The sequence below is a fragment of the Neofelis nebulosa genome, chromosome 13 (genome assembly GCF_028018385.1).
Source record: "Neofelis nebulosa isolate mNeoNeb1 chromosome 13, mNeoNeb1.pri, whole genome shotgun sequence".
Lineage (NCBI taxonomy): Eukaryota > Metazoa > Chordata > Mammalia > Carnivora > Felidae > Neofelis > Neofelis nebulosa.
This window is the reverse complement of record NC_080794.1, coordinates 39,148,834-39,159,975: the sequence shown is the minus strand read 5'-3', so window position 1 is coordinate 39,159,975 and position 11,142 is coordinate 39,148,834. Positions and strand designations below refer to the sequence as shown.

General features: G+C 44.6%; 1 protein-coding gene across 2 annotated transcripts in view; it reads right to left on the bottom strand.

Annotated features, from left to right (window-relative positions):
- Window positions 1-30: 30 nt before the first annotated feature.
- VCL (vinculin) overlaps window positions 31-11,142 on the bottom strand; it is a 110,380-nt gene continuing 99,268 nt past the window's right edge. Inside the window, exons 18-22 of one of the 2 annotated variants that reach the window (XM_058698359.1) lie at window positions 10,314-10,499; window positions 7,086-7,289; window positions 4,857-5,060; window positions 4,373-4,477; window positions 31-2,138 (exon numbers count right to left, since the gene is read on the bottom strand). In XM_058698359.1, coding sequence (XP_058554342.1) covers window positions 1,992-2,138; window positions 4,373-4,477; window positions 4,857-5,060; window positions 7,086-7,289; window positions 10,314-10,499 — 846 coding nt within the window. In that variant the 3' untranslated portion in view covers window positions 31-1,991. The remainder of the gene's footprint in view (window positions 2,139-4,372; window positions 4,478-4,856; window positions 5,061-7,085; window positions 7,290-10,313; window positions 10,500-11,142) is intronic. The other variant, XM_058698360.1, reaches the window with a different exon arrangement.

Genomic DNA, 11,142 nt, shown 5'->3' with positions numbered 1-11,142 from the left:
GCTAAAATAATATATCCATCATTTAAATCATTATTTATACAAATGCACTTTATTGTTTTAAACAGAACAAAAGAAGAGGCAGAAAATATTTGCATATAACAAATCCTAGCTTATAAATGTAGTTTTTTAGTGGTGATGTCTCTAATCAGTCTTCAGGGATTTTTTTTTTTTTTTTTTAACTTGCTTCACTGTGTCTTGAGTGCTGATATTAAGAGAAAAGCACATTGGCGTAAAGTGTAAACCAGTGTCTCAAAACACTGGAAGAACTTGGAGAGCAAACATAATTTTTCTTATTTCCTCTAAGTAATCTTTCGTAAAACAAAAGGTGATCTTTGGCATAGATTCATACTTTAAAGGCATTAATATTGCATTTATATCAGGTAAGCAACTACAAATATGCTGAGGGCCTTAAAAATAATATTCATCAGTTAAAAGAAAATAGAGGAAGCCTGAGTGTACAGTACCAACTTAAGTTTTACACATTCGATGTTGAGATTTAACATATATTGGAGGTGAGAAGAAAGGACATTCAGGCAAGGGTTCTTACTCCTTTACTCATCCAGTTCTGGCTTTGGGAACAAATAAGATTTCATGTGCTGGGCAATGCTTAGACAGCAGTGATAAGTGCAAAAAAGGAAAAGTTCTTCTCTCACTTTGCTAATAGGAAATTTATGGTGATAATTAAATATTATACCCATTATTCTCTTGGACACTCATACTTGGGAGGGAGGAGAGGATACAGGGTCTTGGTTACAGGAGGTAGGAACATACTGAGGACTATTTCTCATTGATTCATTCCCAACAGTGCCAGAATTCCAGTCTGCAAGTACCAATCTCCCTTAGGAAGTGCCCTTCAGACAGGACTGCCTTTCTCTTAAACAATCCCGGGAGGCAAGCACCAATTCTTAGGACAATTTCAAAAGGATAAAAAGGCTCTTTCAAAATTACAGTGAACAAACACATATCTTTAAAATCTTGTTTAGGAAGGGGGTGAGGGTAGAATACAAAAGCCAGGACAGGAGACATGATTTGGTTAAAAATTAAATGCAGCATTTCAGCTCAGAACAAGAGATACGAATGAATGATAAGGCCTCAGCACAGACCTCTGCAGGCAGTGACAAAGCATGAAGCTCCTGGGAGTGACCCTGCTGGGAAGATGGGCAGGGCCACACCCCGGCTACTCTGCTCCTCCAGTAGCAGAAAGCACCAGGACACACAGTGTGTTTGTGGGGTGGCTACCTTGACAGGCCGAGGCTGGATATGGGACAGGAATTTTCCCTAGCACAGACACTGCTCAGGGGCAAGGTAAAGACAGAATCATGTGATTCTGTGATTTCCTCCTGAGAGTGAAATTTGGTTTTGTACTGTGGGAAATTAGAAGGATTAAATTGGGGAAGGGCAAGAAGTAAATCCAGGCTCCACCTACTGGGGCTTCCCAGAGGCCATCTTCCCTTGTAGCAGCGAAGCTCACTCTGAAAAGGACCCAGATAGTACACAGCCAGGGTCAGGAGCAATATAGAAAGCCCAAAACAAATTTTGGAGGCACAGTGATTTCCTTCTTAACTAAGCTGTCTGGGCCCTGGGTCTTGGGAGCCTAGCAGGTAGAAGGGGGTAGGGGAACAAGGAGAATGAAGCAAAGAAGGAACTGTCCCCTAGGGAATGAGGGCAGAGCAGGTGTCTGGCTAGTGTTCAGTCTTGGATTCTGAGCTTATGTGAAGTCCATGGGCTATAAACCCAGTCTTCCTATTGGGATAGAGTGTGCACAAGTATTAACTGTGTTTGAGAATACAGGCTTTATACGGAGACATATTCCAAAGTGTCCATGACAAGAGTATAAATGATTTCTAAAGTGAAGAGGCCTCATTCCTTTCTGTTACATCAGGCCAGGATGTGGCTTTTAACCCCTAAGCAATTTTCATCATCTTCTGGGACTCCAATCATTTCATTCTGTTTAGTAGGGGTTTCTGTGCCAGCCAAGTTTGACCAAGTGCCTACTGGTACCAGGGAGTCTTTCTAACCCAGCGCAATGTAAATCCAGCATCTGTTCGAATTTTGATTGAAGCAGCTTCAGCTTCTCTAACAGTCTCCTTCACTGACTGCATGAGGTTCTGGGCATTGTGAACCAGCATCTCGGTGGCCTGCAAGGAAAGCAAGAACTCTCCATTACTCACAGTCCCTGACGCAGTCCAACCTCCAAGACTGGCTTAAGCTAGGAGTGGACTGCAGTTTACCCCGCCTGCAGCTGGCGTCCCCCCACTTGTCATATCACTGGTGGTGTAGGGGAATCACCAAAAACAACCCAAAAAAGGCCATCACTGTGTACTATACCAGCAGATAGATTCTAGCACATACTCTTTTCCTGGTCTTCAAACAAGCTCCTGCCTCATGCTCCTGCTGTTCCCTCTACCTGGAATGCTTTTCCCTCATGGCTCACCCCTCACCTCCAGATCTTTGCTCTGATCTTTGGTAAGGCATTCCCTGCTCACTTTACTTTAAATCACAAAGACCTTCCCACTGACAGCATTTCATCCTCCAATTCTTCATTTTTCTCCACAGAACCCATCATTACTAACTGATAAACTGTATGTTTTACCTAAGTTGTTCATTTTATCTGATATTTTACCTGATTTAAAATTTAAGTTCCATAAGGACCGTGATATTTTTCAGTTTTGTTCACTGCTATGTCTCAGGACAGTGCCTGGCACAAGAGATATTTCATAAATATTTAATTCTAATAAGGAGTGAAAAAACCAAATGAACAAACCCATCATCATATAAATCGATGAAAATCTAAATCAGTAAATCTAAACACAAACTTACAGGACTGGGATAACACTAGTACTCCACCATAGAAACTCAGAGAACTAACAATCTATTAGCTCAGTAATTTACTTCTTAATTGTTGTTTGAGACACACACACACACACACACAAAACCACAAAACTATTTTTGAGCCACAGACCCTTTGAGGAGTTCATGAAGTCTAAAGATTCTTCCCCGAAAAATGCTCGTGTGTATAAAATTTGTGCATGCAATTTCTGAGGGTTCATCGGCTCTGAGAGGCAGAACTATGGGCTTAAATTCCTGGTCAGCTGATCTTTTCATGCCTGTCAACAAAGAGGCCAAGGCCCAGAGAGGCTCAGAGATTTGCCAACCAAACTCACACAATAATCAGGATGAGGACTCAAAACTTCTGACCTGGCAGTCCTGTGTTTTTTTTCATTCTACCACCCTGTCACTTTCTACCTTTTTTATTTGGGATATTAGGTGGAACATAGTAGATATTCCCAGAATATGTTTTTGTTGGTTAAATGATATGGTCTGAAACTATGAGTCCTATTCTTCCTTCCCTGTTTTCTTCCTTTTCTTGGGGGCAGATGAGATCACATGACAGGAAACAACCCAGTGCCCAAACCCTGCCTAGATTACATGGAAGTTAGGGGAGAAGATCCAATTCCTCTGGTGCACAAGGAAGGCCAGGGTGAGAGCTGTTGGATTGAAATATGGTAGTGAAAGCACCACTGGCACTAGGGGAGTAGGTTCTCTGTCTCCTGACCCAGAGATCAAGGACGGAGTTCCCCAAGGAGAGGGACTGTGTCTGACTTTTTCAAACCCCCTTCATAGTGCCTAATACAGTGAGTGCCACATGCATGCCCATGTACGATGAGCCTGTCTGAGCAGTTCAACAAAAGCTGTGCTACCTACTGTAAGATGACACTGGAAGTCTGGCTTACAGCAGGGCCTACTAGAGAGGAGGTAAGGAGAGAAACAGGTGCTCAGATGAAGACTTTGTGAATAGTCGTGGGCCACATTTCCAGGAGGCAGTGAAAGAGGACAAACTCCAAAAAGTGGTTGCCATCGCTTAAGAGAACCCTCCTCCCATCATCCTTATTTCAATTGCTGTCAAAGAAACTGAGAGAAGCACCTCCTTTGAGCTGTCATTTCAGCCTCATCACACGCCCCTGAAAAGCCTACATTATTCAACCTCCCCAGGGTACTTATCACCCAGTGAGCTAGGAAGGAGAAAGTCTCTCCAGTCAAAAAGGTCAAAATGGGCAGGAGTGAACACACTAGAGGCCTCAAGATCGCCAAACCTATTCCATGGAGAAAAAGAACTGAGCAGAGTCCCAACTGCTACCAACGCTTAACCCTAGGCCTCAACTTCCCATCTGTAAAGTGACCAAAGTTGCATAAGACTTTTACTTCCCCTTCGAAGTTTTTGATGCATCTCTCCAACCAGATGCCCTTCGGAGAAACTCCATTCCACATACTGAATACTCAAATCATGGGTAAAACTTACCCAAAGCTGAATTAAGTTGCTATAATTGGCAAAGAAGCTGCTGGCACGACATCAGAAGCAGCAGACACATACCTGCTCAGATTCTTCATCACTGATGTTGGTCCGACCCAGCATGGTAGCCTTCACGGTGGACAGGATCTTGAGCTGGGTGCTTATGGTTGGGATTCGCTCACATACCTATAAAGAAAATTTAGTATGTTTCTAATGTTTTTCTTACCCACGAGTTCCTTGAGGGCAAGACTTGTCCACCTCTGTATTCCTAGGGGCTGGAATACAGAAGGCATTCAATAAATTACCAGCAGGATTCCACTTGCTTTCTCCCTAGGACCAATATAGTCCCTTTGTTCAGAAAGGAAGCATTAACATTTTTCATTTGATCAGGGAATAAATTTTCCTGACTCTGCCTTTCCCAAATGTACATATATGTATTTCCCTTTCTGCCATTTCTTTCCACTCCGAAAGCTCCTCCTCCTCCTTGCTCATCCAGTTTTCTCTCTCTTGCTTTCTCCCTCCCATCCTCCCCACTCCGACACACACGCACACTTTTCTTGAATACCTGCAAGAGGTTGGTTCTGATCCGCTTATCGGTGCACTGCTTGGCAACCTCCTTGGCCAACCGCGTTACCTCATCTGAGGCCTTGGCAATGTCCTTGGCACACTGAATCAGTGCCCGCTTGGTACCACTGCCCCCTCTTACCAGCCGAGACATCTCAGCCATCAGCAGGGCCATGCGCTTGGCTGCTGCAATGATGTCATTGCCCTAGAGAGAAGCAAAGACATAATGTGAGCTCAGCCCCAACTCTGGCCAAGTTAGGGAAGGAAGGAGAAGCACAGAGAAGAAAGGAGGGAGCCTGCTGCTCCAGTGGCCCTCTGGAAGGGTGGGAAGAAGATAAAAGAACTACTCTTGAGTGACATGGATGGTACAGGAGAACAGAGAGAAGAGTGATCCAAGGCACTCCTCCCAGGACTGAATGAGAGAGACAGAGAGGGAAAGAGATTATCCAACTGAAAAAAAGGAAGACCAGGTAAAATATTAGTCTGGAAGGGCAACATGTGCACCCCTGGCATAGCACTGAACACAGCACTTCAGCATCTCCAAGTTAATCATGGCAATAAAAATGAGGATGAGGTCAAGAAGTTGGTTAAACAGGCATTTTCCTTTCTATAGGGGGAAAGCAGTAAGCTGGCCTGAGGGGAAAAATACAGAGGAGCCTTTCCAGACGCTGAAATCCTCTTCATCCTAACCCTTGTTACAAATAGCAGCCAAGGACCATTGCTGCTGAACTGGAATTTAAACCAAGTAACTGTTATCAGCATTGGTGAGACAAGATGTATTTTCTCACCTAGACTGCTCCTGCCCTCCCTCTACTGCCTCTTATTTGTCCTGTCAGCCTAAAGGAACACGGTATTTTAATTTATCACTTTTTAAAAGGCCAAGAATCAATTTTTCTGTCCCCTCAGCTAAGTGGCTTCAATTAAAGAAACCTTCAGCTAAGAGGATGCCGCGGAGGCACCAGAAAAATAAAAATCATGAGTCAAAGCTATAAATGGAACCCCCACTCCAACAAATAGCAGTTTATCTGAGATTTGGCATCTGGGTTCATTAAAACCCCATGGGTCACAATAAAGAAATGTACAAGTAATTTATGCCTTCAAAAGGTTTCTCTTTTGACTGATAAAAACCAAAAATAACAACTGCAATGTTCAAAACTACCTAAAAGGTCAGGCCCTACTCATTTTTCCCCTCATGCTTTTCAATTTCTATACAAGGCAGTGAAGCATACACAAACCATGCCACTGCAGGGCACCATGTGAGACACCCCCACAGGCATCACGAAGTGGCCGATCACTATGGGGGGAGGCGTGGAACATCTCAGGCAGTAATTGAGGCCAGAGAGAATGCAGGTATGGGAAGTAGTCAGGAGAATAGGGGCATGTTAGACAAGGCTGTCTGGGCCCATCTCTTCCAGTGTAGACCTGGTATCATTCCAGGATTTTATGACCTTGATTAGAAGACAGTGTAGTGCCAGGGTTAGTTATTACCCATCAGTCTTCAAACCCTTTCTTCTTGCAACATGCTACCTTCAAAAGGAAAAAAGAATAATCACCCTCTTCCCTACTCCCCAAACTAGCGTTGGTTCAGTCCCAAGGTCAAAGCTCTGTGGCTGCCTGTCCTACAGCCTTGAAGCACCCACTGTTCCCCACTCCCAGCCCCTCCCACTGAAATACCTGGACAAGCAGTCAGTAAAGCCCCCTTCCCTGTGGGTTCCCATTGAAGCCAGCATCTGCCAGGCAGCCAAGTGCAGGGCCACAAGCAGTCCGCCCCAGAGACCCTGCCGTATAAAGCTGCTTCTCACCCTGATCAACTCTGCCTGAGCCATCAGTGACAGGTCAGCAGAGAAGGGGGTGGCAGGCAAAGCTCAATGGTCAGGCCAGGTGACCTCTTAATGGTCTACAGTGGTTCCAGACCTGCAAGTCATTGAGAGACATATCCACGGCTTCCCAAGGGCTTTAAGGTTCCAATTGTGGCCCCGAGGTAAGAAAAGAAATCCTTTCAAAAAGTGACCCCATCTCTACCCCCAAACATAAATGCAATCCAATTAATCTGGCATTAGCAGACCTATCAAACTTGTGAAGCCAGTCCTAACAACAAGGTGCAGACAGACAGATGCCCGCCCTGCTCAGACTCACAGGACTCGCACAGATCATGAGTGATGCAATGTGTCAAGGCTGCACATGGCCGGATGCATATGGAGCAGCCCCAACCGGGGGTGCTAATCAGTACCTTACTAGACCACTTGGTAGCTTCCCGATGCAATGACTGAGCCGCGGCCAGAATGGGCTGGTTGACCGGCTGACTGGATGGCATTAACAGCAGCTCAGGTTCGTAATCGTCTTCCATGTCAGGGGGGACAGGGAACCCAACAGCATCGGCCGCATCTGCCTCAGCTACAACACCTATACCCACCTCAGCGGCTGGGTTACCCCGCTTTGTCGATGGCAGGAAGGATGAGAAACAGGGACAGTGTTAGTAAGAGCAGTAGGACTGGGGAAGCTGAGCATCAGCTGGTTTAGTAACCAAAGCTTGCCTAGGATGGGAAAGAAAACGGCAGACTCTCCAGAAGCCAGATGAACCAAACTCACAGAAAGGGAATTCTCAGCCTCCAGCACCAATCCCAGCCGCCCTGTTCATAGTGAGTAAAAGAAAGAGCCTCACTCCAGTGGCGAAGGGTTTCCAGAGAAAAAGTCATACCAAGGAAGCAAGTGCAATTCCTTTTACATACACTCACCACCAAAGGTAAACCTGCCAAGAGTAATTCTCAGAATAGTTTTGAGGAGCCAAACAACCAAACAATAGTAGCTGATTACCTTTAAAAGGAATCCAGAGGGAAAAAGTAAATTCAGCCACATAACTTGCTTTGAACAGAAGAAAGTGAGTGCTCCCTGCTGGCTCATAAGGACACTATTCTATATCTTCCTGGACACAGGAAGTGAGTTGGGTCAGCTCTGCAGTAACCAGACACAGATCATTATTTCCTTCAGGAATTAAAAAGTCCCAGAGTTTAAAATGATACATCAGAGGCAACTGATAATGAAACCAGGAAAGAGGCAAAAAAACCAAACACAATGGTGATTGAAGAGGACTTATCAAATACCCCACAACCACCCAGCTGAAAGAAGTCTCCAGAAGATGCCTCATCCAGCTTCCCATCTTAGGGAAAACCCACACTTCAGACCATCTCTCTCTCTCTCTCTCAAGATCTTCAGGGCCAACACTTCTACAATCTCATATTGCATCCCTTGCTAGTACTGACTCAGAAAGCTGTTCCTTGGGTACAAACTAAATCTCTCCTATTGCAAACTAGGGTTCTCATCCCAAACTTAATTTACATACTTCACAGATAACACATGAACGTGGCAACTGATCAAGGCTGGGTTCAGAGAAGCCCAAATGTGGGCCCACGAGAGAACAGGACCCATGAGGGGAAAGAATGAATTTAATAACAGGGATGGGGATTCTGAAAGGCCAGGGCAAGAAGCAGTGTGATCAGATGCTGAAATAGGTTGAGGGGAAAGAAAATAAAAGGAACTGCCTCAAGGAAGGCAAACCATGTATATGAAGAATGGTGAACACAGGTTTTTTTGTTTTGTTTTGTTTTTAAGAATTTTGTGGGGCTCGAAATCACAACCCCAAGATACAGAGTCACATGCTCTACCAACTGAGCCAGCCAGGTGCTCCTGAACACAGGTTTTTTTATATCAAACATCAGTGGGGCACCTGAGTGGCTCAGTCAGTTAAGTGTCCGACTCTTGACCTCAGCTTAGGTCTTGATCTCAGGGTCATGAATTCAAGCTCCATTGGACTCCACACTGGTCATGGGGCCTACTTAAAAAAAAAAAAAAATCGCTAACCAAGAGGAAGTAAGAGTTTACATGGAAGTTTAACTGAGGTTGCTATCACTCCTAAAATTCTTATCCTGTACAGGAAACATGTCTCCAAACCTTGATGACAGAGTTGGAGAATTCAGGGAAAACAAGGGGTTCAGGTACATTCTAAACTCTTTCCCTAAACTCTGTCTCAAGTAGGACTCATCCCCATTCCTTAGAAGAGAAGCCAGCTCACTGCTACTGGGGTTCAGAGTCTCAAAATGTACAAAAACAGACTGACAGATACACAAACACATAACACACCCATCCCCCAGATACACACGGTTCAAATAGCTCCTGACTTCACACAGCTCAGAGTTGGCAATCTCCTAAATGTTCCAAATCTCCAGGGATAGTCAGACCTAAAGACTTCTGGCCACAAATGGCAGAGTCGGAAAAATATGTAGGCTGATGCTCTCTGCCCCTTAAGTTTGTTTATAATTCATGTATGTTTTGTGTCCTGCTGCACAGTATATCTGGGTTCACTGTAATAAAGCTTAAATTTCCTTTAAAATCTTTAAGTAAAACCAACCTTCATCGTCACCTCCATCCCACTCTCCACATGCAGTGGGACTCTGCTAAGGTCCTGGAGGTGTGCATGCCCTAGTTAGAAAGATACAATTATAAATAATTCCATGGTCAGGCCCAACACCAGCAAGGTCACACTATTCATTCCTTCTTAGAACCTAGGCTCACAGCTAACAGCACAGAAAAATACAGAATTAAAAACCCAAGGTCAATTTCCCAGGCTGGAAAAACCCAAGATCAGCTGCGTGCAGAAGGTCCCTGGGGAACTACATTTAATACAAGAGCTTGAGACAGTTGAGGGTGTAAAAAGGCAAATAAATGGTGGGAATAAAGATCTAGAAGAAAGGGTCATATCACGAACAGTTTAGAACTATATTTCATTGCAAGGTTAACAATAACATTTAGCTTATATCTAGAAAAGCTTCTACTCACTTTCCATCATTTAGGGGAAAATAGGCAAAAGTTATTCCCAGGGCATGACTGCTGCCAGCATCTAAATTTTCACCAACCACACTAATAGTTACACTTTCAGATTTGTCGAGGTGGAGTTAGCCTGGAGCTGTCTTGAACCAAGGGGTAAGATGATTCTAAGGAAAGGACAAAGCACATGGCTTTTAAGACACCAATCTAACTGCCTTTATGCAAAACAGAAGGAAAATGCAAACACTTCACCTAGCTCTAGCAGAGCCCACAGAAGACTATTTCATGTTTGGAGTGCTGATAATTAGCAAGAAAGCATCTAAAAACATTCAGCAATCTTAAGAAAGAGAAGCAGTTTCTCAAAGACCCCAAATGTCCAGGGTCACAGCAGCTGACCCTTGCATGGACAGAGGACAGGAACCCTCCTCTTAAATCACAGGCAGCCTAGATGACAATAGAAGGAGAAGCCATCAGGCGCCAGAAGCATCTTACTAAACCACAAGTAAGAAGAGGAACATGCTATTGACAACAACAGGAACCAAAGCAGACAGAGGGTAACTTTCCAAACAGACTCTTCTTCCTGGGCTGTGTGTACAGTTCTTCATCCTTTTTCCACAAGAAAAGCTTCATTACTTACCTTGCTGGACCACTTGCGAGCTTCATCATGGAGCTGCCTGGCAGCCATCATCATTGGCTGGTTAATCACCTCCCCGGCTTTCTGCTCAGGGAACTCTTCATCCTTCTCCTCTGGTGGTGGGGGCCTGGGTGGAGGTACCTCACCCTCAGGCAGCGGTGGTTTGGGAGGAGCAAGCTCATCTGTCAGCTAAGAAAGAATTACTGGGTTGTAAGTAAAACCCTAGGAACTACTCCCCTCTAGAATTCTTTCCTTTCCTCTAAAAAGCATCCCCAGAAAAGCCACCCACATTCATTCCATATAAGACCACCCACACTGAGCGCAAGGACCACCTGCTTCAATCTCAACAGATGCATATTTTCTTCCTTGTTCTCCACAAAAAGCCAGCAGCTACAGTTTTGGACATATTCCAGGGAGGCATGCACGCACTACTGGACCAAGGATTCCCAAAGAAGATCTAATTTGTGGCCCTGACTATGTTGAAGGGAAGGTGCACAGGCAAATAATTTCTCCCCTGGGCCTCAGGTTCCTCCTCTGTCAATAAGGGGTAGCTAGACAAGCCTCGAAGATCTTGATTCTGCGTGTCATAAATCTGTTGATCCCATAAAAAGCCATTTGCCAGAATAGCCCCCACCCACCCTGGCCCTAACAACCCACCAACAGTCCAGCTATAAAGAATCAAATGAGGCTGAGGCACTGGAGGCTAGGGAAGCACTGTGTCTTAGTTTGGGCAAAATGACCCAGTTGTCTCCTCAAACAACTTAGAAATTTACATCTTTTATCGACATTAAACATGGCAAAGTAAGTCAAGGAGAGTAAATCAAAGTATTGC